Here is a 27,660-nt window from a genome sequence, read left to right on the forward strand (position 1 = left end):
ATTTGGTCCCTGAGGCTCGACTTTATACGCACTTCCATTCCGGCAGAAATGATGTCACCGGCGAATACAAAGGGTTCTTCCTATGTGTGGGCTTTCTCTCCTCGAAGAAAGCCCCACACCATCTTGAGACCCTGCCTCTCTGCCGACGTGCGACCATTTTGGAAGGCAGTTCACATGCGTAGTGAGTGGGCTACCACAATCTTTTTTCCAATTTATTTTGTACCCAGAGATCCTCCCATAATCTTCCAATTTATAGGTGCAGTCTTTGTAAAGAAGTTGCAGACTCTATCAGATATATTAATACATCATCTGCAAAAATACATCATCACAACTCTAGCCTTGGGTTCATTTATATAGAGCTCAAATCCAATTTATAAAATTTTGACCTAATCCAAATTTCTCCAAATCTTTAAATAAAAAGTCCCACCCTAATCTATCAAAGGCTTTTTCCACATCCAGTGCACTACCACACTAAATTCACCTCTTTCTGGGCCAAATGAATTATACTAACCAGTCTTGTCTGCCGATAGCCTTTTCTTTACACATCAATTTAGGCAAAATATTGCCTATCTATTTGGCAAAGCCTTGGCTAGTATTTTATAGTCTGTGTTTAACAAAGAAATTGGCCTATATTATGACGGATGTAATAGATCCCTCTCTTAGGAATTACTGTTGTTATTGATGTTGAGAAAGATGCCAGCAGAGTATGCGATCCAACCACCTGATTCAATACCTCCATAAAAAAGATGCATTAATAAATCTTTAAATTCTTTGTATAATTCTGGCGGGATGCCATCTTCACCAGGGGAGCTATTAATATCTACTTTCCAATTGAGTAAAGGGTGCATTCAATACCATCTGCTCAGTCAAATCCAAATGAGGAAAAGCCAATTGTGACAAATAGTCATCTATTTTAAAAACTTCTCCTTGCGATTCTGATTTACATAATTTAGAAGAAAATGATTTAAAGGTCTCATTGATTTTCTGTATTTTATGAGAGATCCTATTGGTTTCTGTTTCAATTACATTAATTGTATGAGAAACATGTTGTTTTCATTTGCCAAGATAGGACCTTATAAGTTCTTTCCCCAGTTCGTCATATCTTTGTCTTGTTCTCATTATTGCTTTTTCTATCTTGGTAAGTTTGTAACGTATTATATTTGAGCTTTTTGCTAATAAGTACCCTTCACTTTTGTTCTGAGTTTCTCAACTGTAGATCCTTTTCCAAATAATGTATTTATTTTTCTAATTTGTCTACCTCCCTTGTATATATTTTTTAATTTTCAAAGTGTAACTAATTATTTGACCCCTTATAAGCTTTAAAGGTATCCCAGATAATACATTTGTTAGTAATAGAATGGCAGTTAGTTTCACTAAAGATTCTAGTATGTCTCCTAATAAAATCACAGAATTCAGATCTTCTCAGCATTGGATTGAAACGTCACCTATATACCATATCCTGCTTATCAGGTATAGCAATTGAAACCAATAGAGGTGAATGGTCTGACAGGACCCTTGCCTTGTACTCAATGTCCATGATTCTATCCTGTAAATGTGCAGATAGTAAAAATAAATCTACCCAGGAATGTGAATCATGTCTATTGGAGTAAAAAGAGTAGTCTCTTTGTCTTGGATGTAATATCCTCCAGGTGTCCACTAAATTAATTTCTCTCATTGAAACTAAGGTGGCTTTAGCCATCCTTGTCCTGGCCACAGCTCTTGTTGACTTATCCAAAACTGGATCCAAACAAGAATTAAAGTCCCCTGCTACCATTATGTTTTGATGTGCATCTGCCAATTGAAAAAAGATTTCTTTTATAAATCTTTCATCATCTACATTTGGAGCATACAAATTTAACATAGTCCAAGATTCAGAATATTTCTGACAGTGATCCTTTACATATCTTCCTGCCAAGTCAATTGTGACATTATGAATTGCAACTGGAAGATTCTTCTTTATTAAGATCGCTACTCCCCTTTTTTTAGAATTGAAGGATGATGCTATGATCTGGCCCACCCAGTCTCTTCAATTTCCGATGTTCATTATCAGTTAAATGTGTTTCCTGAAGGAAGGTCATGTCTACCCCTTTTTTTTTTAATATAACCTTATTCTTTTTAACAGGGTTATTTAAACCATTTATGTTAATACTAACAGACTTTACCACATTTACCATTACTACAAATTTTAATTATATCCAGTTCTGTTATTCATATCCATCCAACATTTTTCCCCAGAGATCCCAATATCCTTTTCTTCCCACATTAGTCCCAGACCAGGCAACAGCTTCAATAAAAGAGAATGTCGAGCAATATTGAGATAAAAATGGAAAATAGATGCTATCATGTCTATAACAAAAGACCAAACAAAAACATAAATCCCCCCTATGAGTGTTAAGAAAAAAGTTCCAAAACACTGTCGAAAATACTAGTAACGCACAGACACACATCTGATGTGACACAGACAAACCTTCAACCTCCAACCCCCAAGAAATGGACATTTATGTTCCTTACTAGAGGAATAAATCTGATACAGTACAACAGTTACATACTTATACAAAATAACTATATTACCATCTACTAATTTCTATCAACTTTTAAGTCCGGCAACTGATTTACAAAGTTTAGTGTCCGTGAAAAATATGTTTCCACCATTTGGAACCATAATCTTCAGAGTAGCAGGGTGGTATAAAACAAAGACATAGCCCTTTCTCCACAGAGAATTCTTTATGGGACTAAATTCCCATCTACACTTCAAAGGTGATGCACTGATATTCGGGTAAAAGAAAAGCTTTTCCCCTTCATATTCAAGTGGTCCTCCACTTTCCTTCGCTCCTTTCGTTGCTGCTCTAAGAACCTTGTCACGATCTTGGAATCTTAGGCATTTAATCAATATTGAAAAGTGTTTTTGGCCTGGAGGGGAAGGACGCATAGATGATCTATGTGCTTTCTCTATTTCAATATTATTTCCCACTTTATCCTGCCCCATTCGTCTTGGGATCCAGTCTTGAAAATAAGTTGCTGCATCAGCACCTTCAGTTCCTTCTTTAAGGCCTACAATCTTGTTTCTCCTATTATGATTCTCTAAGGCATCAATTTTGTCCCAAAGTTTAATTTTTTATTGATCCCCAGCATTAAAATCTTTATCAAGATTAGTAACTTTGTCCATAACTTCATTGTATTTTTCTTCAACATAGTTGATTCTTTCATTTAAAGATTCTATTGCTCCTTCCATCTTTGTTATTACTTTTAAAATATTATCATTTTTTATTTGTACTTTTTTCTTTATTATCTAAAGCTCTTAATACATCATCTATAGCTTTCCTTGCCTCCTTCTTTTCCATCGCACTGGCAGCTTCTTCTGTTGAAGTTGAATCGGACGAACTTACGCCTGAGACGCCATATTGTGAAGAATCCTCTTCCCAACTGAGTCCAGGCCTTTGCAATCGATCCACAGAATCACACACACGCACTGTCGTGCGCTTGTGCAGTGGATTGGAAGGTCCTCCAGCGATTTGTTCCATCCATAGGGCCGCAGATGTTACAGTGCTGGGACCAGGAGGAGATGATCCCAAATGGGAGGTGAGTAGAACTTCATCCCCAGGCTTTTTAGATTGTAGAGGCCCTTGTTTGCAAGTTCCTTCCCTCTGTTGATGTGTTCCAGAAGCTGCCAGTCGCGTCTTGTTCTTAGAACCACACTAGGTAGGTTCAGATATCAGGTTGGCAAAGAAAGTTGTAAGAATATATATTTTAAACCTTTTATTCTGGGAGGTCTGAGAGTTCTCATCCGATTCCCTCACCACATCTTGCTCTTTAATTCAAGAGTAAGAGTTTTTAGTTGTTTTTGTTTTTTTGTAACAGGTACTTGTCTCGCTGCAGCAAGTAAGAGTATTGCTGCATGTGTACAATGTGTATGACAATAAACCTGAAGCATTTACAGAACATTACATCACAGTATAGGACCTTAAGTCCACAATTTTGTGCCATAAGGCATAGGAGAAGAAATAGGCTGTTTGGCCCATCAAGTCTTCTCCGCCATTTAATCATGAGCTGATCCATTCTCCCACTCAGCCCCACTGCCTGGCCTTCTCCCATACCTTTGATGCCCTTACTAATCAAGAATTTATCAATCTCTGTCTTAAATACACCAGTGGCCTGACCCCCACAACACATTCCACAGATTCACCACCCTCCGGCTAAAGAAATTGCTGTCAAATGCTCCTCATAGGACAACCTTTCATTCCCTGAATCATCCTGGTGAACTTCATTTGAACCCTCTCCAAATGCAGCACAACTTAAATGTGAAGTCCAAAAGTGCTCATGATACTCCAAATGAGGTTTCACCAGTGCCATCTAAAGCCTCAACATCACATCCTTGCTCATATTCTAGTCCTCTTGAAATGAAGAACTATATAACCCTCTATTTTTTTTTCATCCATATACCTGTCTAAGGTCTCTTAAATGCCTCTATTGTTTCAGACTGCACCACCACCCTTGGCAATGCATTCCAGGTGTTTTATATTTAAAAAAAACAAATCCCTTATGTTGCCCCTAAACTTTCCTCCCCTCATCTTGTACAGATGTCCTCTGGTGTTTCTACCCCTGCCCAAGGAAAAAGGTGCTGCTTGTCTACCTTATCTATTCCTCTCATAATCTTATAGACATCTCATCCTTTGCTCCAAAGAGAAAAGCTCTAGCTCTGTTAACCTTGCTCATAAGACACCCTCTCCATAGCTTCCACATCCTTCCTGAAATATATCACACTTTGGCTAACGAAATTCCAAATTCCTCAACATCTCTCTTTTAAGCGGACGTCCTTCAATATTGAAGTTGTGCCCTCTTGTCCTAGACTCTCCCACAAACATTTCTACATCTATTCTGTCCACGCATTTCAACATGTAAAATATTTAATTGAAATTCCCCTCATTCTCCTAAATTCCAATGAGTACAGGCCAAAAGCTGTCAAACGCTCCTCATATGGTAACCCTTTATTCCCAGAATCACCCTAATGAACCTCCTCTGAACCCTATCCAATGTCAGCACATCTTTTCTTAAATGTGGAACCCAAAAGTGCTCACAATAGTCCTAAGTGGGGTCTCACCAGTGCCCTCTAAAGCATCAACATCACATCCCTGCTCTTTATATACAATTCCTCTTGAATGCCAGCATTGCATTTCCCTTCTTCATCACCAACTCAGCATGCAAGTTTACCTTCAGCCTCTCCTGCACGTGGACTTCCAGGACCCTTTGCATTTGGGTAATTTCAATTCTCTCCCTGTTTTAAAAAAAAATGACCATACACTTTCTGACTATAAATTTCATTTGTCCCTTCTCTGCCCATTCTTTTAATCTCTGTCCTTCTGCAGCCTTCCTGTTTTTTCAACACTACCTGCTTCTCCACTTGCCTTCATATCATCTGCAAACTTGCCACAAAGTAATTCATTCCACAATCTAAATCATTGATTTACAGTATATAAAGAAGCGGTCCCAACATCGACCCCTGTGAAATACCACTAGCAACTGGCAGCCAACCAATATATATATGATCCCTGTATTCCAACTCTCTGCTTCCTGCCAATCAACTAATGCTCTACCCAAGCTTGAATATTTCCTGTTATAACCATGGGCTATTATCTTGATAAGGATCTTCATGTGCAGCACCTCGTCAAAGGCCTTGTGAAAATCCAAATACACAGCATCCATTGCATCTCCCCTATATGGCCTGCATTTCACTTCTTCAAAGAATTTCAACAGGTTTGTCAAGCAAGATTTCCCCTCAAGGAAACCATCCTGGCTTTGGCCATTCTTGTCATTGCCCCAAAGTACTCCATAACCTCATCCTTGACAATTGACTCAACATCTTCCCAACCACTGGCGTCAGGCTATCCAGTCTACAATTTCCTTTCTCCGGCCTTTCTCCCTCCAAGGGGAGTGACAGTTGTGATTAATGGTCTTTCAGGAATCAGTAGATTCTGGTATGGTCCTTTATTCTTTGAAATTTAGGAGAACGAGGGGAGAATCTCACTGAAACATTTTGAATGTTGAATGGATGGACAGAGTAGATGTAGATAGGTTGATTCGCATGGTGGGGGAGTTTAGGTCAAGAGGGCACAGCTTCAGGATTGAAGGATGTCCACTTAGAACAGAGATGTGGAGAAATGTCTTGAGCCAGAGGGTGGTAAATCTGTGGAATTTGTTGCCACAGGCATTAATGGAGGCCAGTCATTCAGTGGGTGTATTTAAGACAGAGATTGATAGATTCTTGATTAGTCAGGGTATCAAAGGTTATGGGGAGAAGGCTGGGCACTGGGTCTGTGGGAAAATGGATCAGTTCATGATTAAATAGTGGGGTAGACAATGGGCTAATTACCTTATTTCTACTCCTATGTTTATGGTTTTATGGTTTCCCTTCTACCTTGAAATAATAACTGCACTCACTTCCCTTCCCTGATACTTTTGGACATCCAGCATACAGTCTTCCACGGTGAAGGTTGATGCAAAATACTCATTTAGTTCCTCTTCCATCTCCTTGTCTCCTGTTATTATTTCTCCAGCATCATTTTCTAGTGGTCCTATATCTACTCTCACCTCTTACTCTTTATGTACTTTTAAAAGCATTTTGTATCCTCTTTAATATTATTTACTTGCCTACTTTCATATTTCATCTTTTCCCTCCTTATGTTTTTAGTTGCCTTCTATGTTTTTAAATATACTTCCCAATCCTCCATCTTCCCACTAATTTATGCTTCCTTATATGTCCTCTCTTTTGATTTTTACATGACCTTTGACAGGTCACCCACCACCCTGCCCCCCCCCCCCCCGCCCCCATATAGGGTTCCAATGATCTAAGAAATCAAAACAATGTCTCCTGCACCAACTCCTCAGCCACTCATTTGTCTGCACTATCTTCCTGTTCAATCCAGAGATTACCACCTTGGAGGTCCTGCTCTTCACCCTCTTACTTAACTCTCTAAATTTGCATCAGGACCTCGACGCCACTCTATTTTTAATATTTTATTTTGTTTTTTTATAAATAAAACAAAAATTTTCATTTTCAAGTTATATCTATATCTATATATATAGATATATCTATAGCTATATCTATAGATATATATATATTCTTCTTTGGCTTGGCTTCGCGGATGAAGATTTATGGAGGGGTAATGTCCACGTCAGCTGCAGGCTCATTTGTGGCTGACAAGTCCAATGCGGGACAGGCAGACACAGTTACAGCGGTTGCAAAGGAAAATTGGTTGGTTGGAGTTGGGTGTTGGGTTTTTATATATAGATATAGATTGATAGATATCTAGATTTTTTTTCTTACAAAACAAAGCAAGACACAATCCCTTCCTCCCCACCCCTTCACAGCTCTGTACACCATCAGGGCTTGTTTTTTTTTTAAAAACGTCTTCATTGGGGAGGTCACTTATATTTTTATAATAGTAGCAACTTTTTTAAAGTTATATTTGGGCCCCTATATAATCCAGATATGGTTGCCATACTTTTATAAATACATCATATTTGTTCTTTAGTTTATATGTGATTTTTTTTTCCCCCATATGTATACAACTGTTCATCTCTGTCTTCCATTGTGCTATCTGTAGAGAGGAGCTGGTTTTCCAAGTAATCACAATACATTTATTAGCCACAGCTAAAGCTATTTTAACAAATGAAATTTGGAATTTAGTTAGTTTGTTACTTTTTTCAATAAAATTGTCCAAAAGATAAAGCTCCAAGTCGCCCGTGAAGGCCACTCTTGTTATCCTTGTTATTATTTCAGTAATATCCTACCAGATAGGTCTCACCCTCACACACGACCATGTAGCAGGTACAAACGTTCCTATATCTATTCCACATCTAAAACACGTTTCCAATATTTCTGATTTTGATTTAAGTAATTTCTGTGGTGTGAGGTATAATTGGTGGTGCAGGAAATTATATTGTACTAATCCGTATCTTGGATTTATAATTGATGTCATGCCATCCAAACACCAATTAGACCAGCACCTTTCCATTATTGCAACTCCTAAATCCAACTCTCATCTTCTCTTAATCTCTGTAAACCTGGTTTTGCACTTTCATTTTGGAGAGCAAATTACATTTTAGTTATAAATTGAGGAGTGTTCCCCAGCCATGTTCAATCTCAGTAATTTCAGGTGGGGCCAAGTTTTGTCCCCGATCTTAACCAGAGAAACCAAAGGAATGTCCCATTAGCTACTCCATATTTATTTCTTAATTGTTGAAAAGACATGAGATCCTTTCATATCATAATCATCAACATATCTTATTCCTTTGTCATACCATGAATTCAATATTTTATTCCCCAGATTCATAGGCAGTTTTACGTAACTGTGTCCTCAGTGACTTACCTGCTTTTTTCCCGGTACATTCATTTATTTCTTGCCATAGTGTATGGCAAGATTGTGTATTAATTGTGAAGGCCATTAATTGTGTATTAATTTAGGATTGTCTGTTTTTTTTTTAACTTAACCTTCTACTTAAAAATAAAGTCCTCCTCTTTTATTGAATTCAGTCCCATTTGAATCCATGATGGGGGACTGTTTTCTTCAAAGAAAAATAATAGAAATTTTGCTTGCTCTGATAGATAATACTTCATAAAATCCAGGCGTCTAACTCCTCCCAATTTATAGTCCCATGTTAACTTTTCCAGTGCAATTTTTGGTACTTTGTTATTCCATAGGAATTGTCTTATACAATTGCGTAATAATGTAAATAAATTTTTAGTTATTGCAATAGGCAATGAATGAAAGAGATACTGTAGACTTGGCATTACCTTCAGTTTTATACAATTTACCCTTCCTATTAATGTAATCGGCAGATCTTTCCATTTCTGTAAATCTTTTTCTATTTTTTTCTAATAGAGGGTTATAATTAAGCTTATATAAATTCTGTAAATTATTATCTGTCATTACTCCCAAGTATTCCATTTTCTTCTTTTTAAATCTTCTACCTTTTGGATATCTTTCATAATCAAAATTTTGCAATGGCATTATCTCACTTTTATTCATATTTATTTTATATCCTGATATTTTTCCATATTTTTCTAATATTGTTTGTAATGTTATCAAAGATTCAGCTGGTCAGACATGTCATCATCAGCAAATAAACTAATTTTATGTTCTTCCCGTCCAACATCGAAGTTCTAAATATCTGGATCTCTTCTTATAATCTCTGTCAAAGATTCAATAGCTGGTATGAATAATTATAGGGGACATCCCTGTTGACTCGATCTACTCAAGGGAAAAATAGATGACATTTGGTTATTAATTATAATTTTAGCTTATGTCTTACGATGAATTTTTATCTAATTTATAAATTTTCTACCTATACCAAATTTTTCCAACTTTTTTTTATAAGAAAGTTCATTCTCATCAGTCAATGCCTTTCTGCATCTTGAGAAATAGTTATGTTTGGATTCAGCCTTGACTTTGCCATATATATTATATTGAACAATCTACCCAGACTATTTGAAGAACGTCTTCCTTTAACAAATCCCACCTGATCTGGATGTATTAAATTCAGTAAATATTCACCCAGTCTGTTGGCTTGTGCCTTCGCTAGAATTTTAGAGTCTGCATTCAGAAGTGATATTGGTCTGTATGATGAGGTTTTTAACGGGTCTCTACCTTTCTTTGATAGCACTGTAATTATAGCAGTTGAAAAGGTTTCTGGGAGGGTTTGGGTCTCCGCTGCCTGGTCCAACTCATCCATCTAAAGAGGCATCAACAAATCTTTAAGTTGTCTATCGGACTCAGGAGGGAACCCACCTTCCCCTGGGGATTTATTAGCTTGTAAAGTACCCAGAGCTTTCTCTATTTCTTCCCTTATAAAAGGTGCATCTACGCCACACTTGTCAAACTCAGGCCCGCGGGCCAAATTTGCCCCGTGATATAATTATATTTGGCCCGCAAGATCATATCAAATATGTATTAGAGCTGGCCCGCTGGCTGCCGCGCCAGTATAGCGTATGCACAGCTAATACTACAAATCCCAGAATGCTTTGCAAATGCGTTGGCGCCGGCCCCTCAGCCCGCTAATCACCCCACCTCCTCTCTTTACTTTCATTAACATCTGTGACCTGTCGCCTAACTCACATGTAATAAACCCCTTACGAGAAATGGCCAAACGAAAGACAGAAAACAGGACCTTTCAAGATCTGATCCCAGAGTTTGATGAACTTGCATCTAAGAAGAGATGCCAAGTATCTGGTTTAGACCCAGGTGCATCAGAGTAAATCACAGTGTAGCAAGCTAAGCTTGGATTAATATTTTCTTTGGTTAACTTTGGACTGTTCATAGTTGAAAGGTTGGATTTTCATTGAAGCAAGTTGTTTTTTTTTTGACTTGTTGGATTGTGAAAAAAAATACATTTAAAAGGATCTTAAAGGCTATAGAGAAATATTATTTATTGAATATTTTATTTCTCATTTGTTAATGCTTCTTCTGGAAAGAATTTAACCAAAACTATTATTAAACATTTATTTTAATAAGAAAAAGTTTAACATTACATATGTTGAAAGAAGAGAAAACATGCAGATGTTGTTGAAAATTTTCAATAAATATTTAGTTTGGCCCACGACTTAGTCCAAATTTTTAATTTTGGCCCTCCGTGAATTTGAGTTTGACACCCATGATCTACGCTATCTCTTTCTCTCTCTTCTAGTGTAGGAAGTTCAACATTTGTTAAAAATTCTCATTTTCATCTCCCACTAATTCTGATTTATATAGTTTCATTTATTTCTTTTTTGATTATATGTTACAGTATCAGCTTCTGTTTCTATGGCATTTATCATTCTGGATAACTCCTCTGCTTTAACCTGCCAAGATGACACTTTATGTGCCTGTTCTCCTAGTACATAATATTTTTGTTTAGTTTTTAATATAGTTTTGTCCATTCTATATGTTTGTAGTGTGTTATATTGTAACTTTTTGTTCTCTAATATTCGATATTTTTCTTGTGTTTCTGATATCTGATATTCTTTTTCCAATTTTATTATATCCTTCTCTAGACCTTCTAAATCTCTCACATATTCTTTCAAGCTTTTAGTATAATAAATAATTTGTCCCCTCGGATAAGCTTTTTAGCATATCCCATATTAGAAAACTGTTGTCAGTGGAAGGAAGATTGTTTCCACAAAATATTTCCATCTGTCTCCTAATAAATTCACAAAAGTCTTTCCTCTTTAGTATTGTAGCATTAAGGCGCCATTTATACACGTCTTCTTGCTTTTCCATCATCATAATAGTGAGGGGTCCAATAAAAGTCTTGCCAAATACTCAATTTTTTACCACTCTACTTTGTGGTTGAGGAGATATTAAAAATAAGTCACTCCTTGTATGTAAATCACCTACCCTTTTATAGAACACGTAGTCTCTTTCTAAGGGGTTGAGCCATCTCAATATTATCAATTAAATTAAAAGCCTTTATAAATGATAATCTTGTTACTGTTCTTGCTGATTGATCCACTATTGGATCTAAACAAAAATTTAAATCTCTTCAAATCAATATGTCTCCCCCCTGTGGTTTTTCAAAAGATATTCTTCATAAAGATTTCATCATCATAATTCTGCATTAATTTTGCAGTGTGCCATCACAAATCTTCTTGCTTGATCGGTTAATGTCTCTTCTATTATTATTGGTATATTATATTAATTAAAATTTATACACTTCTTGCTTTTGATCTAAATGAAGACGATATTACTTGCCCCACCCATCCTCTTTTTAAAAATTTTGCATGTTCCAATTTGGTAAGATGTGTTTCTTTTAAAAAGACTATATCTGCCTTTTAATTTTTTTTTAGGTATGCCAAGACCCATTTTCTCGTCACCATTAATTCCATTAACATTAAAACTAATAAATTTTAATGTTCTATCCATATTCTTCTTTAAAACAATATTTTGTAACAGTAAAATCTCTTTGACTCTTTAAATAATAGTGATCTTCTCCTTTAAGAAAAACACTCAGTGTCCCTGCCTCGTTGGTGATGTATACGTAGAGCCCGAAAGCCTGCAAAAAAAAATCCCGCAGAATCTCTCGAGGAAGAATAACCCCTCCCTTTAGCACCACCATTTTTTGCTACTCCTTTCTAGGTGCCATTTCCCCCCCTTAGACCGGAGTCTCCACACTGCTCCACTTTTCCCAGATATTTTTCCTTTTTCTGAGCTCTCCGTGAGGATTTCTATACACTACTTTTAAACAATAAACACAAGACAGTTTAACAAAAATTTAAAAATACAACTTTTACTACTTTTACTTAGTTCCATTATAAATATTTTCACGATCTTCTCCCTTGGTAACCTGAATCTCTTTTTTTAAACAAACCAACTTTGCAGTAAGTCTTCCACCTCGTTCTTGGACTTGAAAAATTGCAGGTTCCCTTCCACTAATTTGATCCTCAAAGTTGCAGGATTTCAAAGTTTCAGTATTTCAAGTTTTTAGCACGTAGTTGTCTTTTCACATCTTCAAATTCTTTGATTAATTAAGGTCGGGCTAAGGTCTTGAACAAATAGGACCTTTTCATGATCAACCTCGGGTGGGCCATTATTCTGCTTGGAGCAATCATATGCTGCTGCCAGAATGGCCTCCCGTTCTCGGTAGCTTAAAAGTCTCACCAGAACTGGTCTTGGTTTCTGATTACCGGTTCTTCTGGGTCCGAGTGTTCAGTGAGCTCTCTCAATATGTAGTTTTTCTCCAAATTTTTCTTCTCCCAACACTTGTGGGATCCGTTTTTGAAAAAAAAGTTCTCCCAGTCTCTTCCCTTGATTCCTTCCTTTAGTCCAATAATTCTGACATTATTCCGTCGACTAAAGTTCTTTGTCAAGCAGTCCTCATTTATCCATCTCTCATTCTTTGGCTTTTTTTTTCCCAAAAGCCTCAAGTTTTTCCATGCATTTTTGTCATTTCAATCTCTGCTTGACCCATTCCCTCTATCAGGTCTTCGACAATCTCTTTTATTTTGGTCATTTTCTCTATCACATCTCTCTTCACCATTTCAACACATATGAATCGATTACTCAAATTCACCACTTTTTTCCCCAGGATGATGCTCAATTCTTGGCCTGACTCCCCTGGTTCGGACTCAGGAGGGAACCCTGGTTTACCTGGTTCTGTTGGTCCCATCACCATTTTTGCACCACTCCCTTTTGGATGTTCACCAGATGTTCCCGGTTGAATAGGAGCTTCTTCAATCTTTGTTCTTGGATTCTTTGTGCTAGCTTTATCCATTTCTGATTAAGAAAATCTCTTCACGGAGTGCTGAACCAAAACTCTTCTAAGTCCTTCGCGTGGCTACACCACTCTTGCCAATATCATTGGTACTAATAGCTGCCACGACCTCTGGCTGTTCACCCTCCTCTTGTCTGCACTGGCTCAGAGACATCCTGGATCCAAATTCCTGGGAGACAACACACAATCCTAGCATTTATTTTGCAGCCATAGAATTTCTGCTTGTTCCCTCACTATTGAATCCCCTATAATTATCGGTCAATCTAACCCATCTCTCCCTCATACCCATAACCATCCATTTTTATTTATGTTCATGTGCCTATCTAAGTCTTTTGAATGTCCCTATTGTACCAGCCTCCACCACCAACCCCGGCACCCACTTACACTCAGAACATTTATTCCCAACCTTGAAAGTGCACTTTCTTACCCAAAAGTCTGTGGTCCCTGCTCAATAGCTTTGTGTGGAGGGCGGTGTGGCCCGGTGTTCATCTCTCGTGCTCCCTGGGTGGTTCTGTCCACTATTCACTGACCCTGAAACAGGGGTGGGTGGGAGTGGTGAGGCGCGGTGCTCATCTCTCATGCTCCCTTGGTGGTTCTGTCCAGTACTCACTGACTATGAAGCAGGGGTGTGTGTGGAGGGTGGGTGGGAACAGTGTGGCCTGGAGCTCGTCTCTCATGCTCCCTGGGTGGTTGTGTCCAGTACTCACTGACCATGAAGAAGGATGAGATCCGGAAGCTGGAGGAAGCAGCTGCTGCCGAGGAGCTGAAATTGCAGAGGGCCGAGCAGTATTTGGAGGAAGACGCAGCCATGTTTGACGAGTTTCTAAAGGAAAATGACAAGAATTCCGTGCAAGCAATGCAAATGTAAGATCAAAGTCTTTAAAAGTTCAAGTTTATTAACATCTGTCATACAGGATACAACCAGATAAAATAGCATTTCTCCCGATACAGTGAACACACAATGCACAGGCCAATTTTAAACTTTGGTATTTTCTACCTATTTATTTTCCACAAATTTTTGGCTGGTTGCTTGAATCTTGGATAACAAGGATTTTACTGTATATAGATAAAGATATCCTTTAAAATACATACATAAATATTTTGGGGTGAACTTTCTCAGTTCCAGGATATTGTTCATCAATTTCACGGCCTGCAGAAAAAAAGTTATTTCCTTGAGCCCATTTTTATTTTTCAAACAGTCACAGGATCCTGTCCAATGTAGAAAAAGTCCAGCTCAAGCCAAAGACAGGTTCTGCATACCTTCCAGTGTGAATGTTGCCATGGTTACTGGTCGGGGTGCTTTTGCCTGAATATGCCTGGGATTGTCTGATCTTGGAAGCTAAGCAGCCACAGGCCTGGTCAGTACTTGGAGGGGAGACCACCTTGGAACACTAGGTGCTGTAGGTTTCTGTGAGGGGCGCTGGACAAAGTGGCGACTCTGTCTGCCTTATAGTAGACAAAAGTTAAAGAATTTCATGTATGTTACATTCTAAATGTAGTATTCCATGACAGTAATGGAACCTTTACCTTTAGTTGGGTAACAAGGGAGAAAACAGGTCTTAAAGATCAGCGTGGATGTGTGTGTGGAGCTAAGGGAGATGGGCAAGATCTTGCATAAATATTTCTCGTCTGCAGTTACTATGCGGAAAAATGCGGAAACTGGAGAACCTGGGGAGGGGAATTTTAAGAGGTGGTGCTAGTAGTCTTAAAATGCACAAAGGTGGGTAAATCCCCAGGGCCTGATTGTATGTATCCAAGTACTTTGGGGGACACAAGGGAAGATGATACAGGAGCCCTGGCAGAGATGTGGAAAGGCAAGGACCGTTTAGAGATAGACAGCATAGCTTTGTGTGTGGGAAATTGTGTCTCAAATTTAATTGAGTGATTTGAAGAGGTGACCAAGAGGATTGACAAGGACAGGGTGGTAGACCATGTGGACTTCAGCAAGGCCTTTGACAAGGGCCTGCATGGTGGGCTGGTCTGGAGGGTCAGATCACATGGGATCCAGGGTGAGCTGGTCCAGGAGGTGAGAGTGCAGAATTAGTTTGATGCTGGGAGAGAGAGGGTGGTAGTGGAGGGATGTTGCTCAGGCTGGGGATGTGACTAGGGGTGTGTCGCAGGGGTCAGTGCTGGGTCCACTGTTGTCATCAATATTCATAACTTGGATGAGAGTGGAGTTAGAATGGTTTGTTAGTTTGTGGACAGCAAGGAAAGTGGATGACATGGATAGTGTAGTGGTTAATGCAACAAAGTTACAGCACCAGTTATTGGGTCCAGGGTTCGAATCCCGTGCTGTCTAAGGAGTTTGTAAGTTCTCCCCATGTCTTTGTGGGTTTCCCTGAGGGCTCCATTTTTCTCCCACCATTCAAAATGTTTCGGGGTTGTAGGTTAATTCAGTGTAATTGGGCCAAAAGGGCCTGTTACCGTGTTGTGTATTTAAATTTAATAATTTATCCCTGATTACAGCAGTTTCCTCTTTCTAATGATTTAATGCTGTTCCTTACTGCCACACTGCCCTTCTGCTTACCTGCCTATCTTTTCATTACACTGTGTATCCTTCGACATTCAGCTCCCAATGGCATCCATTCTTTAGCACGATTCCGTGATGCCACAATATCATACCTGCCATTGTGTAGCTGCACTACAAGGTCATTCACTTTATTCCTTATGCTGCGTGCATTTAAATACAAAACCTTTAGCCCTTTATTTGTTATATTTGACTCTGTGTCCCTGTGGCATCACAATGCCTCTCCATGGCTGCAATTTTGCCCTATCTGCCTGTCCTTCCACACAAACTTACTACCAGCTGTACTTATTTGTGCACCAACCACCTCTTCCTCTGCTTCTTCACTTTGGTTCCCATCCACCTGTAAATCTAGTGTAACCCCTCCCCTCCCCCACCACCAACAGCATGAGCAAACATCACTGCCAGGATATTGGATCCACTCAAATCCACTTGTACAGGTCACCTATTCCCCAGAACTTGTCCCCTGCACTATCTCCACAGCTACACGTTTGTCTGCTCTACCTTCCTGTATACGAGCAGGGATGTGATAAGGCATTGGAAAAACCTCTCTTGGAGTATTGTGAGCAGTTTTGTCCTCCTTATTTAAGAAAGGATGTGGTGATGAAAAGAGTTCAGAGGAGGTTCACAAGGATGATTCCGGGAATGAAAGGGTTATCATATGAGGAATGTTTGATAGCTCTCGGCCTGTACTTATTGATATTTAGGAGAATGATGGGAGATCTCACTGAAACATTTTGAATGTTGAAAGTTATGGACAGAGTTGATATAGAAAAGTTGTTTCCCACGGTGGGAGAGTCTAGAATAAGAGGGTAAAGTTTCAGGATTGAAGGGCGTCTGCTTAGAACAGAGATGCAGATGAATTTCTTTGGCCAGAGGGTGGTAAATCTGTGGAATTTGTTGCCACAGGTGGCTGTGGAGGCCAGGTCTTTGTACTTAAGATAGAGATTGCTAGGTTCTTGTTTAGCCAGGGCAAATGTTATGGGGAAAATGCTGGGCAGTGGGGCTGAGTGGGGGAAATGGATCAGCTGATGATTAAATGGTAGGGAAGTCTCCTTGGGCTGAATAGCCTATTTCTGCTATGTCTTTTGGCCATATTCTATTCCTCTTGAAATGAATGCCAGTATTATATTAGCTTTCTTCACCACCAACTCAATCTGCAAGTTTACCTTTAGGTGATCCTGCACAAGGACTCCCAGGTCCCATTGCATCTAGGTGTTTTCAATTGTCCTCCCATTTAGAAAATAGTCTTCCTGGTTAGTTTTTCTACTGAAGTGCATGACCATACATTTTCCAACAGTATATTTCATTTGCCACTTCTCTCCCCATTCTCCTAAGTCCTTCTGCAGCCTCCCTGTTTCCTCTACATTGCCTGCTCCTCTACCAACCTTTGTATTGTCTGCAAACTTGGCCACAAAGTCATTCATTCCATAATCCAAATCATTAAATATACAACATAAAATGAACTAACCACTAGCAACTGGCAGCCAATCAGAATATGATCCCTGTATTCCAACTCAAATGTATGTCCTGTGGCTGCGAGTCTCTGGGTAGACTGATGCCATCTGCCTGTTAATTGATGCCCTGCAGTTTTTCTGGCACAGCTATGAAACTTGATGGCAGTTTGCCAAGTTCGATGGATGTGGGTAAAACTGGTGGAGGAGGTGAGTGGGGTCCTGAGAATTTGGGTGTGTGCTAGCCCCCTCAACAAATGTAGTTCCACTGTTTAAGAAAGGAAGGAGGCAGAAAAAAAGGAAATGATAGGCCTATTAGTCTGATGTCAGTAGTTGGAAAGTTATTGGAGTCAATCCTCAATGAAGAGGTTATGAATTACCTCGAGGTGCTTGACATGATCGGTCCAAGCCAGCACGGGTTCACGAAGGGAAGATCCTGCCTGACCAGCCTATTGGAATTTTTTGAGGAAATCTCGAGTAGGATGGACAAGGGGGAGGCTGTGGATGTTATGCATTTGGATTTTCAAAAGGCCTTCGATAAGATGCCGCATAAGAGGCTGCTTAATAAGATGAGAACCCATGGAGTTACAGGAAAGAAATTAGATTGGGTGGAGTATTGGCTGATAGGCAGGAAGCAAAGGGTGGGAATAAAGGGATCTTGTTCTGGTTGGTTGCCAGTTCCTAGAGGTGTTCTGCAGGGGTCGGTGTTGGGGTTGCTTCTTTTTACAATGTATCTTGATGATTTAGATTAGTGATTCCCAAACCTGGCACTGCTGCCCACCTGTGGGCGGTAGGGGAAAAAGGGGCGTTCTGAACCTTCAGTCTTGTGATTATTCACTCTGCTGCAAAGTTTAATGAAGAAGCCAGTGCAGTAATTTTCTGGCTGGACTCAGGGTGGCAACAATGAGCAAAATAAATGGTGACAAGTTCTCACGAGAACTGGTCTCAGTGCCCACCATATTTTACTGGCATCACTAACCCCACTCTCAGCACTGCCACCAACACCCCCTCTCAGCGCTGCCACCAACCCCCCTCTCAGCGCTGCCACCAACCCCCCTCTCAGCGCTGCCACCAACTCCCCCTCTCAGCGCTGCCACCAACCCCCCTCTCAGCGCTGCCACCAACCCCCCTCTCAGCGCTGCCACCAACCCCCCTCTCAGCGCTGCCACCAACCCCCCTCTCAGCGCTGCCACCAACTCCCCCTCTCAGCGCTGCCACCAACCCCCCTCTCAGCGCTGCCACCAACCCCCCTCTCAGCGCTGCCACCAACTCCCCCTCTCAGCGCTGCCACCAACCCCCCCTCTCAGCGCTGCCACCAACCCCCCCCTCAGCGCTGCCACAAACCCCCACTCTCAGCGCCGCCACCAACCCCCCCTCTCAGCGCCGCCACCAACCCCCCCTCAGCGCCGCCACCAACCCCCCTCTCAGCGCCGCCACCAACCCCCCTCTCAGCGCCGCCACCAGCCCCCCTCTCAGCGCCGCCACCAACCCCCCTCTCAGCGCCGCCACCAACCCCCCTCTCAGCGCCGCCACCAACCCCCCCTCTCAGCGCCGCCACCAACCCCCCTCTCAGCGCCGCCACCAACCCCCCTCTCAGCGCTGCCACCAACCCCCCCTCTCAGCGCCGCCACCAACCCCCCTCTCAGCGCCGCCACCAACCCCCCCTCTCAGCGCCGCCACAAACCCCGCCCTCTCAGCGCTGCCACCAACCCCCCTCTCAGCGCCGCCACCAACCCCCCCTCTCAGCGCCGCTACCAACCCCCCTCTCAGTGCCGCCACCAACCCACCCTCTCAGCGCCGCCACCAACCCCCCCCCTCAGCGCCGCCACCAACCCCCCCTCAGGGCCGCCACCAACCCCCCCTCTCAGCGCCGCCACCAACCCCCCCCTCAGCGCTGCCACCAACCCCCCCCTCAGCGCTGCCACCAACCCCCCCTCTCAGCGCCGCCACAAACCCCCCCCCTCAGCGCTGCCACCTACCCCCCCTCTCAGCGCCGCCACCAACCCCCCTCTCAGCGCCGCCACCAACCCCCCTCTCAGCGCCGCCACCAACCCCCCCTCTAAGCGCCGCCACCAACCCCCCTCTCAGCGCCGCCACCAACCCCCCTCTCAGCGCTGCCACCAACCCCCCCCCTCAGCGCCGCCACCAACCCCCCCTCAGGGCCGCCACCAACCCCCCCCTCAGGGCCGCCACCAACCCCCCCCTCAGCGCTGCCACCAACCCCCCCCTCAGCGCTGCCACCAACCCCCCCTCAGCGCTGCCACCAACCCCCCCTCTCAGCGCCGCCACAAACCCCCCCCCTCAGCGCTGCCACCTACCCCCCCTCTCAGCGCCGCCACCAACCCCCCTCTCAGCGCCGCCACCAACCCCCCTCTCAGCGCCGCCACCAACCCCCCCTCTAAGCGCCGCCACCAACCCCCCTCTCAGCGCCGCCACCAACCCCCCTCTCAGCGCCGCCACCAACCCCCCCTCTCAGCGCCGCCACCAACCCCCCTCTCAGCGCCGCCACCAACCCCCCCTCTCAGCGCCGCCACAAACCCCGCCCTCTCAGCGCTGCCACCAACCCCCCTCTCAGTGCCGCCACCAACCCCCCCTCTCAGCGCCGCCACCAACCCCCCCCCTCAGCGCCGCCACCAACCCCCCCTCAGGGCCGCCACCAACCCCCCCTCGCAGTGCTGCCACCAACCCCCCCCCTCAGCGCTGCCACCTACCCCCCCTCTCAGCGCCGCCACCAACCCCCCTCTCAGCGCCGCCACCAACCCCCCTTCTCAGCGCCCCCACCAACCCCCCCTCTCAGCGCCGTCACCACTACCCCCTGCCATGCCATTGTATGGGGGGGGGTGCTTGGGATGTGGCCTGGAGGGCAAGGGGGTGGCAGCCTGATAAACTTTGAGAAGCACTGATTTAGATCATGGAGTGAATGGTTTTGTGGCCAAGTTTGCAGATGACAGTAAGATAGGTAGTGGAGGCAGCTCATGTCATTCGAGCAGTGGAGGAATAAATATGATTTGTCTAATAGAACATTCTTCTGCTATCTGCAACTAAGATCTTTTTTAAGGGACAAATTGGGACCATCTATGATCTTGATCGTGGGTAGTGACATGAAGATTATAATTCGAAGGGGGAATGTGCGTAAGTTTATTTCTAAGATGTATTTCATATTCCAAAGTGAGGGCCCAAAGCCAGGCTTACACAGGTCAAGGGAAAGGTGGGAGTCGGACTTGGGCACAATAATCCATGAGCGGTGCTGGTCAGGCCTGTGTCTGCACAGCATGACAGCATGCCAGGTACAGATTCGTGCAATATAAGTTCCTGCATCAACTGAACCTCACACCACAAATATTACATAAATCCAAACCAGAAATCTCGGAAATGCGCTTTTGGTGTGATGTGGAAATTGGAAGCTTTATCCATTCACTCTGGCTGTATACAAAGGTAAGATCCTTCTGGGAGGACCTGGGGAACATTCTGAAAAAGATTATAAAGGTGGATTTTCCACAGGATCCATTATGGATGTGTGTTTTAAACTGTCCAAGTACCAAATTCAGTTTGTGAAGGTTGCCTTGGCAGAAACCAGGAAGTATATGGCGGTCACATAGAAGTCCAACTCCCAACTAAACATTACATGATGGAATACGGAGATAGAGATGTATTCCCCTGGAGAAAAGCGTATAATTTAAGGAGAACTATGACACATTTGTTAGAATGTGGCAACCCTATTTGAAACTGATAGGTATACAGACATTTTCACTCCTTCCGAATGAAGGAAATTAAACAATCTGTCCCAGCAGGGAAACGATTGGGATCAAAAAAGTGGGACGTGGCGCAGACTATGTCCTCTTTTTTAAAAAATTTTTCACACTTGCCCCGCATTTGTTTTTCCTGTTTTTTGCAAGGGTTGGTGTTCGTGTTTTTTGTATTTGTACAATTTATATAACTTTATTGTCCATTGTACTGAGGGAAAAAAGACTCTGTATGTTCTACCCAAGTGTTGAAAGAAAGTGTATTGATGCCTGAATCTATAGGAGTCTTTGAAAATCAAAAATAAAATATTCAAAAAAAAGATGGGTGGTGGAGCAGGAAGTGTTGAAGAAACTGAAAGACCCGACTTGGACAGCTTAGGAGAGTTGGCAAAGAAATGGCAGATGAGATACAATGTTGAGAAATGTATGGTTGGATATTTTGGAAAAGGAAATAAACAGGTAGATTATTATTTGGAAGGGGAGAAAAATCAAAATTTGAAATGCAAATGGACTTTGGGGTCCTTATGCAGGATACCCAGGTTGGGTCAGCAGTAAAAGAAGCTAATGCTATGTTGGCATTTATTTCAAGGGGAATAGTGTAAAGAGGCATCGACGAGGCTCTATGGGGCATTGGTGAGACCTCATTTGGAGAACTGTGTGGAGTTTTGGGCATTACATCTTAGAAGGGATGTAATGTTGGAGAGAGTATAGAGAAGATTTACCAGGATGATTCCTGGAATGCGAGGCATGGACTCTATTCATTGGCATGCAGAAGGATGGGAGGGGATCTCATAGAAACATTTTGAATGCTGAATGGATTGGACAGAGTAGATGTGAATAAGATGTTTCCCTTGGGTGAATCCAGAACAAGAGGGCACAGTCTTAGAATGAGAAGGTACCCATTTAAAACAGAGATGAGGAGAAATTTGTTTAGCCAGAGGCTTGTGGATTTTGTTGTCACATAGACATGTGGAGGTGATCACTGGGGAGTTTAAGGAGATTGATAGGTATCTAATTAGACAGGGTATCAAGGGATGTGGAGATAAGGCCAGAATTTGGAACGAGATGTATGTGGCAGAGCAATGGCCTACTTCTGTTCCTTTATCATGTGATCTTGTGAACATGATTGAGACCTGTTTTGCAGGTATTTGGGTGGCACGTTTAGCATGGCGTGATTACAAAGCTAGCGACCTGGTTTCGAATTCAGCGCTGTCTGTAAGAGGTTTGTACATTCTCCCTGCGTCTGCGTTGGGTTTCCCCGGGGGCTTCGGTTTCCTCCCACCTTTAAAAATGTCCAGAATGGGCTTCTACCATGCTGTAAATTTATTTTTTTTTAACTTTAAAATTACTTGTTGGGTGAGGTGATGTGGAAATCTGTGCCCTAGACAGGAGACCAAACTCTCTGCTACTGACAATTGTTGTGTCTTTTTGTGTTTGTAGAGCAGAGCGAGAGACCAAACTGAAGTTGGAGAAGGTTGCTGAGATGAAGAAGCTGACCACGCAACTGATGGCAGTGAAAAAGTGAGTCTTTCTTTCAGTCATTTGATTTTTTTTGATAAGAAGCCGGCATTTGTTTTCTCGAGGAGGTGGGGGTGAGCTGAATCCCTGAGCTGCTGCAGTCCTGAGCAGGGTGCGAGAATGAGGGATGGAAAGAGCAGCAAGGCCATTCCACCCCATGCCTGGTCCATGGTGGGATTCGTTGCCGGTGGACACGAGGCATTGTAATGCCGTATCGTGGTGGTGTGTAATCTGCAGCTGGGGTGGGAGGGGGGTGCTGGAGGCTTCTCTGCACCCACTCCCCTTGTTCTCACTGTTGTGGGGGTCTGCTGGTTCTGAGCCTGCATAGATTGTCAGAGCTCTGCTTATCCTAGGCCAGAGTGTGCCAGCAAGTCCCAGTGGATGGTGACAAGGTGTTGGGGTGGGCATCACCCTCTGAAGGAACCCAGCCCCTGACCTGCTCTTGTACCGACTGCTTCCGGTGAGTCCAAGCTACAGATGGTCTATTACTCCGCAAAGGTTCCTTTTGTCACATAATAAGGCATTGAAGATGTAGAGGATACATTATAAACTTCAATGTTTGCCTGCCGTGAGGCAAAGAGTTGACATGAGCATTGTCCGACATCCCTGATAGTAGGAGAAAGAGAAGCTAAAGAGAGTCTCTTCAGAGTCACTGAGTGTCTGTGGATTCCCCTCCAATGCTCCTGCAGTCACACTGACTCCTGTTCAATCCATCAGCCACCTGAGCTCTAGATCCAAACCAATCTGGAAACCTTCAGCCCCTGAGGCCCTTGACGAGCCCTTCTTGCCCTCAGCACCCTCTTGAATCCCGGCTCTGATACCTGGTTCCCGAGAGCCAGTTTCCAGCAGCCCATGCGGGTCCCCGACCGCGTCGGATGCAGTCTGTGTGGCTCCCTCACTGCTGAGCCTCTTGCTGTTCTGCTGTCGTGATCACCTTCCTTTTAGGGTCCTTCAACCCCTGAGCCCCTCAATAGTCTGCTGCTGTGGTCACTGTCCTGTAGGTTCATCTCCTCTGCTTCTCCTTCTCCAAAGGGAGGTGCTCTTCTCATTTCTGGTGCTCTGCGCCGGTCCGCTGATCCACGGAATCTGGAACTCCTCTTGGCCGCTGCCAAACACAAGCACCGTCATTCTCTGGGATCAGACCACACCCCAGCTATAGCCAGGTACATGTGTAACACTGACACCTGCTGACAATATGGACAGTTATACTCTCATCTGAAAAACAGGACACACCCAGTCTGGTCGATTCCTATCCAATCGGACTCTCAAACAACGTACAGTTCCATCAGTTATCCATGAGTTTACTTTGGTCAGGATCACCACGCCAGATCTCATCAGAGCCTAATCCAAATCTGGAGCTGAGAGCGGAGGTGGAAGTGCCTTGACTTTTTTTTTTAATTTTTAATTTTTCACACCATAAATCACAATAGCCATGATATACACTTTTTCTTTTTCACACATTTACAGTGACTTTTTCTCCCCCCCCCCCCCCACTCCCTCCTCCCAAGCCACCCCCCCACCACCCCCCTCTCATCCATTTTAGGTATACAATCTAGGTTGCATTAATTCAGTCAGACAATGTTGTCATTCAACAAAAATACACCAGAAATTCTACAGAGTCCATTCTTTTCTTTCCTTCTCCTTCCATCAACTTAGGTAATGTTTGTCCCCGGTAGGTTTTCGCTATTGTATTTAATGTAAGGCTCCCATACTTGTTCGAATATTTCAATATTATTTCTTAAACTATATGTTATTTTTTCTAATGGAATACATTTATTCATTTCTATATACCATTGTTGTATTTTCAAATTATCTTCCAATTTCCAGGTTGACATAATACATTTTTTTGCTACGGCTAGGGCTATCTTAACAAATCTTTTTTGTGCATCCTCCAAATCAATTCCAAATTCTTTGTTTTTTATGTTACTTAGGAGAAAGATCTCTGGATTCTTTGGTATATTGTTTTCTGTTATTTTATTTAATATCTGATTGAGATCATCCCAAAATTTTTCTACTCTCTCACATGTCCAGATTGCATGAATTGTTGTTCCCCTTTCTTTTTTACATCGAAAACATCTATCAGATACTGTTGGGTCCCATTTATTTAACTTTTGCGGTGTAATGTATAGTCTGTGTAACCAATTATATTGTATCATACGTAGCCTCGTATTTATTGTATTTCTCATCGTTCCAGAACATAATTTCTCCCATGTTTCCTTTTTTATCTTTATATTTAAATCTTGTTCCCATTTTTGTTTAGTTTTACCATTTGTTTCCTCATTCTCCTTTTCTTGCAGTTTAATATACATATTTGTCATAAATCTTTTGATTAACATTGTATCTGTAATCACATATTCAAGGTTACTTCCCTCTGGTAAACTCAGATTGCTTCCTAATTTATCCTTCAAGTAGGATCTCAGTTGGTAATATGCCAGCGCTGTATCTCCAGTTATATTGTACTTATCTCTCATTTGTTCAAAGGATAAGAATCTACTTCCTGAAAAACAATTTTCTATTCTTTTAATCCCTTTTTTTTCCCATTCTCTAAAGGAAAGGTTGTCTATTGTAAAAGGGAGTAGCTTATTTTGCGTCAATATTAGTTTTGGTAATTGATAATTTGTTTTATTTCTTTCTACATGGATCTTCTTCCAAATATTGAGGAGATGATGTAATACTGGAGAAGTTCTATGTTGTATCAATTTTTCGTCCCATTTATATAATATTTGTTCAGGTATCTTTTCCCCTATTTTATCTAATTCTAATCTCGTCCAGTCTGGTTTTTCCCTTGTTTGATAAAAATCTGATAGGTATCTTAATTGTGCGGCTCTATAATAATTTTTAAAGTTTGGCAATTGTAAGCCTCCTTGTTTATACCATTCTGTCAATTTATCTAGTGCTATCCTCGGTTTCCCCCCTCTCCATAAAAATTTCCTTATTATTTTCTTTAACTCTTTGAAGAATTTTTCTGTCAGTTGTATTGGCAGTGCCTGAAATAAGTATAATATCCTTGGAAAAATATTCATTTTAATACAGTTTATCCTTCCTATCAGTGTTAGTGTTAGATCTTTCCAATGCTCTAAATCGTCCTGTAATTTTTTCATTAGTGGATTATAATTGAGTTTATATAATTGGCCTAGATTTTTGTTTATTTGTACACCTAGGTATCTTATTGCCTGCATTTGCCATCTGAATGGAGATTCCTTCTTAAATTTTGAGAAATCTGCATTATTTATAGGCATTGCTTCACTTTTATTTACGTTTATCTTGTAACCCGACACTTCTCCATATTCCTTCAATTTCTTATATAATTCTTTTATTGATAGTTCTGGTTCTGTTAAGTACACTATAACATCATCTGCAAATAGACTGATTTTATATTCCCTGTCTTTTATTTTTATTCCTTTTATATTATTATCTATTCTTATCAATTCCGCTAGTGGTTCTATAGCTAGCGCAAACAATAAAGGTGATAGTGGGCATCCCTGCCGCGTTGACCTGCTTAAGTTAAATTGCTTTGATACATGTCCATTTACTGTCACTTTCGCTAACGGTCCCTTATATAATGCTTTAATCCAATTAATATACTTCTCCGGTAAACTGAATTTTTGCAATACTTTGAACAAATAATTCCATTCTACTCTGTCGAAGGCCTTCTCTGCGTCTAAAGCAACTGCTACTGCAGGTGCTTTATTTCCTTCTACTGCATGAATTAAGTTAATAAATTTACAAATATTGTCTGTTGTGCGTCTTTTTTTGATAAATCCAGTTTGGTCTAAATTTACCATTTTCGGTACCTGTTCTGCTAATCTGTTTGCTAATAGTTTAGCTATTATCTTATAGTCTGTGTTTAGCAAAGATATTGGTCGAAATGATGCTGGTAAGAGTGGATCTTTCCCTTGTTTTAGTATTACTGTAATTATTGCTGTTTTACATGAATCTGGTAAGCTTTGTGTTTCATCAATCTGGTTGATTACATCCAGGAGGGGCGGTATTAATAAGTCTTTAAATGTTTTGTAGAATTCTATTGGAAATCCATCCTCTCCTGGTGTCTTATTATTTGGTAATTTTTTTTATTATCTCTTGTATTTCTACTATTCCAAATGGTTCTGTTAATTTATTTTGTTCCTCTATTTGTAGTTTTGGTAGTTCAATTTTAGTCAAAAATTCCTCTATTTTCCCTTCTTTCCCTTTGTTTTCAGTTCGGTATAATTGTTCATAGAATTCTCTAAAGTTTTCCTTAATTTCTTTTGGATTATATGTAATTTGTTTGTCTTTTTTCCTTGATGCCAATACCATTTTCTTAGCTTGTTCTGTCTTAAGCTGCCATGCTAGGATTTTGTGTCTTTTTTCCCCTAGTTCATAATATTTCTGTTTTGTCTTCATTATATTCTTCTCTACCTTATATGTTTGTAATGTTTCATATTTTATTTTTTTATCCGCCAATTCTCTTCTTTTTTCTATGTTTACTATTTCCCTTTCCAACTGCTCTGTTTCCTGATTATAGTCCTTCTTCATCTTGGTTACATAGCTTATTATTTGCCCTCTAATGAATGCTTTCATTGCGTCCCATAGTATAAACTTATCTTCCACTGATTCCGTATTTACTTCAAAATACATTTTTAATTGTTTTTCAATAAATTCTCTAAAATCCTGTCTTTTAAGTAGCATGGGGTTTAATCTCCATCTATACATTATTTGAGGGATGTCCTCTAGCTTTACTGTCAATATTAAGGGTGAATGGTCCGATAGTATTCTCGCTTTTTATTCTGTTTTTCTTACTCTATCCTGCATACTAGCTGATAACAAAAATAGGTCTATTCTTGAGTATGTTTTATGTCTAGCCGTGTAGTATGAGTATTCCTTTTCTTTTGGGTTTTGTTTCCTCCATATATCCAAAAGTTTCATTTCTTGCATTGATTTAATTATAAATTTGGTTACTTTGTTCTTCCTGTTAATTTTTTTCCCCGTTTTATCCATATTTGGATCCAAATTCAGGTTGAAATCCCCTCCTATTAGTATGTTCCCTTGCGTATTAGCTACCTTCAAAAAGATATCTTGCATAAACTTTTGATCATCTTCGTTAGGTGAATATACATTAAGTAGATTCCAAAACTCCGAATATATCTGACATTTTATCATAACATATCTCCCTGCTGGATCTATTATTTCCTCTTCTATT

The 27,660-nt window shown here is 41.4% G+C and overlaps 1 protein-coding gene across 5 annotated transcripts in view; it reads left to right on the plus strand.

The window, feature by feature from the left end:
* Positions 1-27,660, plus strand: part of cfap100 (cilia and flagella associated protein 100) — a 70,329-nt gene that overhangs the window by 30,886 nt on the left and 11,783 nt on the right. For 4 of the 5 annotated variants that reach the window (XM_069936494.1, XM_069936493.1, XM_069936495.1 and 1 more), the window contains exons 7-8: positions 13,943-14,106; positions 22,404-22,484. In XM_069936494.1, coding sequence (XP_069792595.1) covers positions 13,943-14,106; positions 22,404-22,484 — 245 coding nt within the window. Of the gene's footprint in view, positions 1-3,454; positions 3,580-13,942; positions 14,107-22,403; positions 22,485-27,660 lie in introns of all 5 variants that reach the window. The other variant, XM_069936496.1, reaches the window with a different exon arrangement.

The sequence above is a fragment of the Narcine bancroftii genome, chromosome 5 (genome assembly GCF_036971445.1).
Source record: "Narcine bancroftii isolate sNarBan1 chromosome 5, sNarBan1.hap1, whole genome shotgun sequence".
Classification (NCBI taxonomy): Eukaryota; Metazoa; Chordata; class Chondrichthyes; order Torpediniformes; family Narcinidae; genus Narcine; species Narcine bancroftii.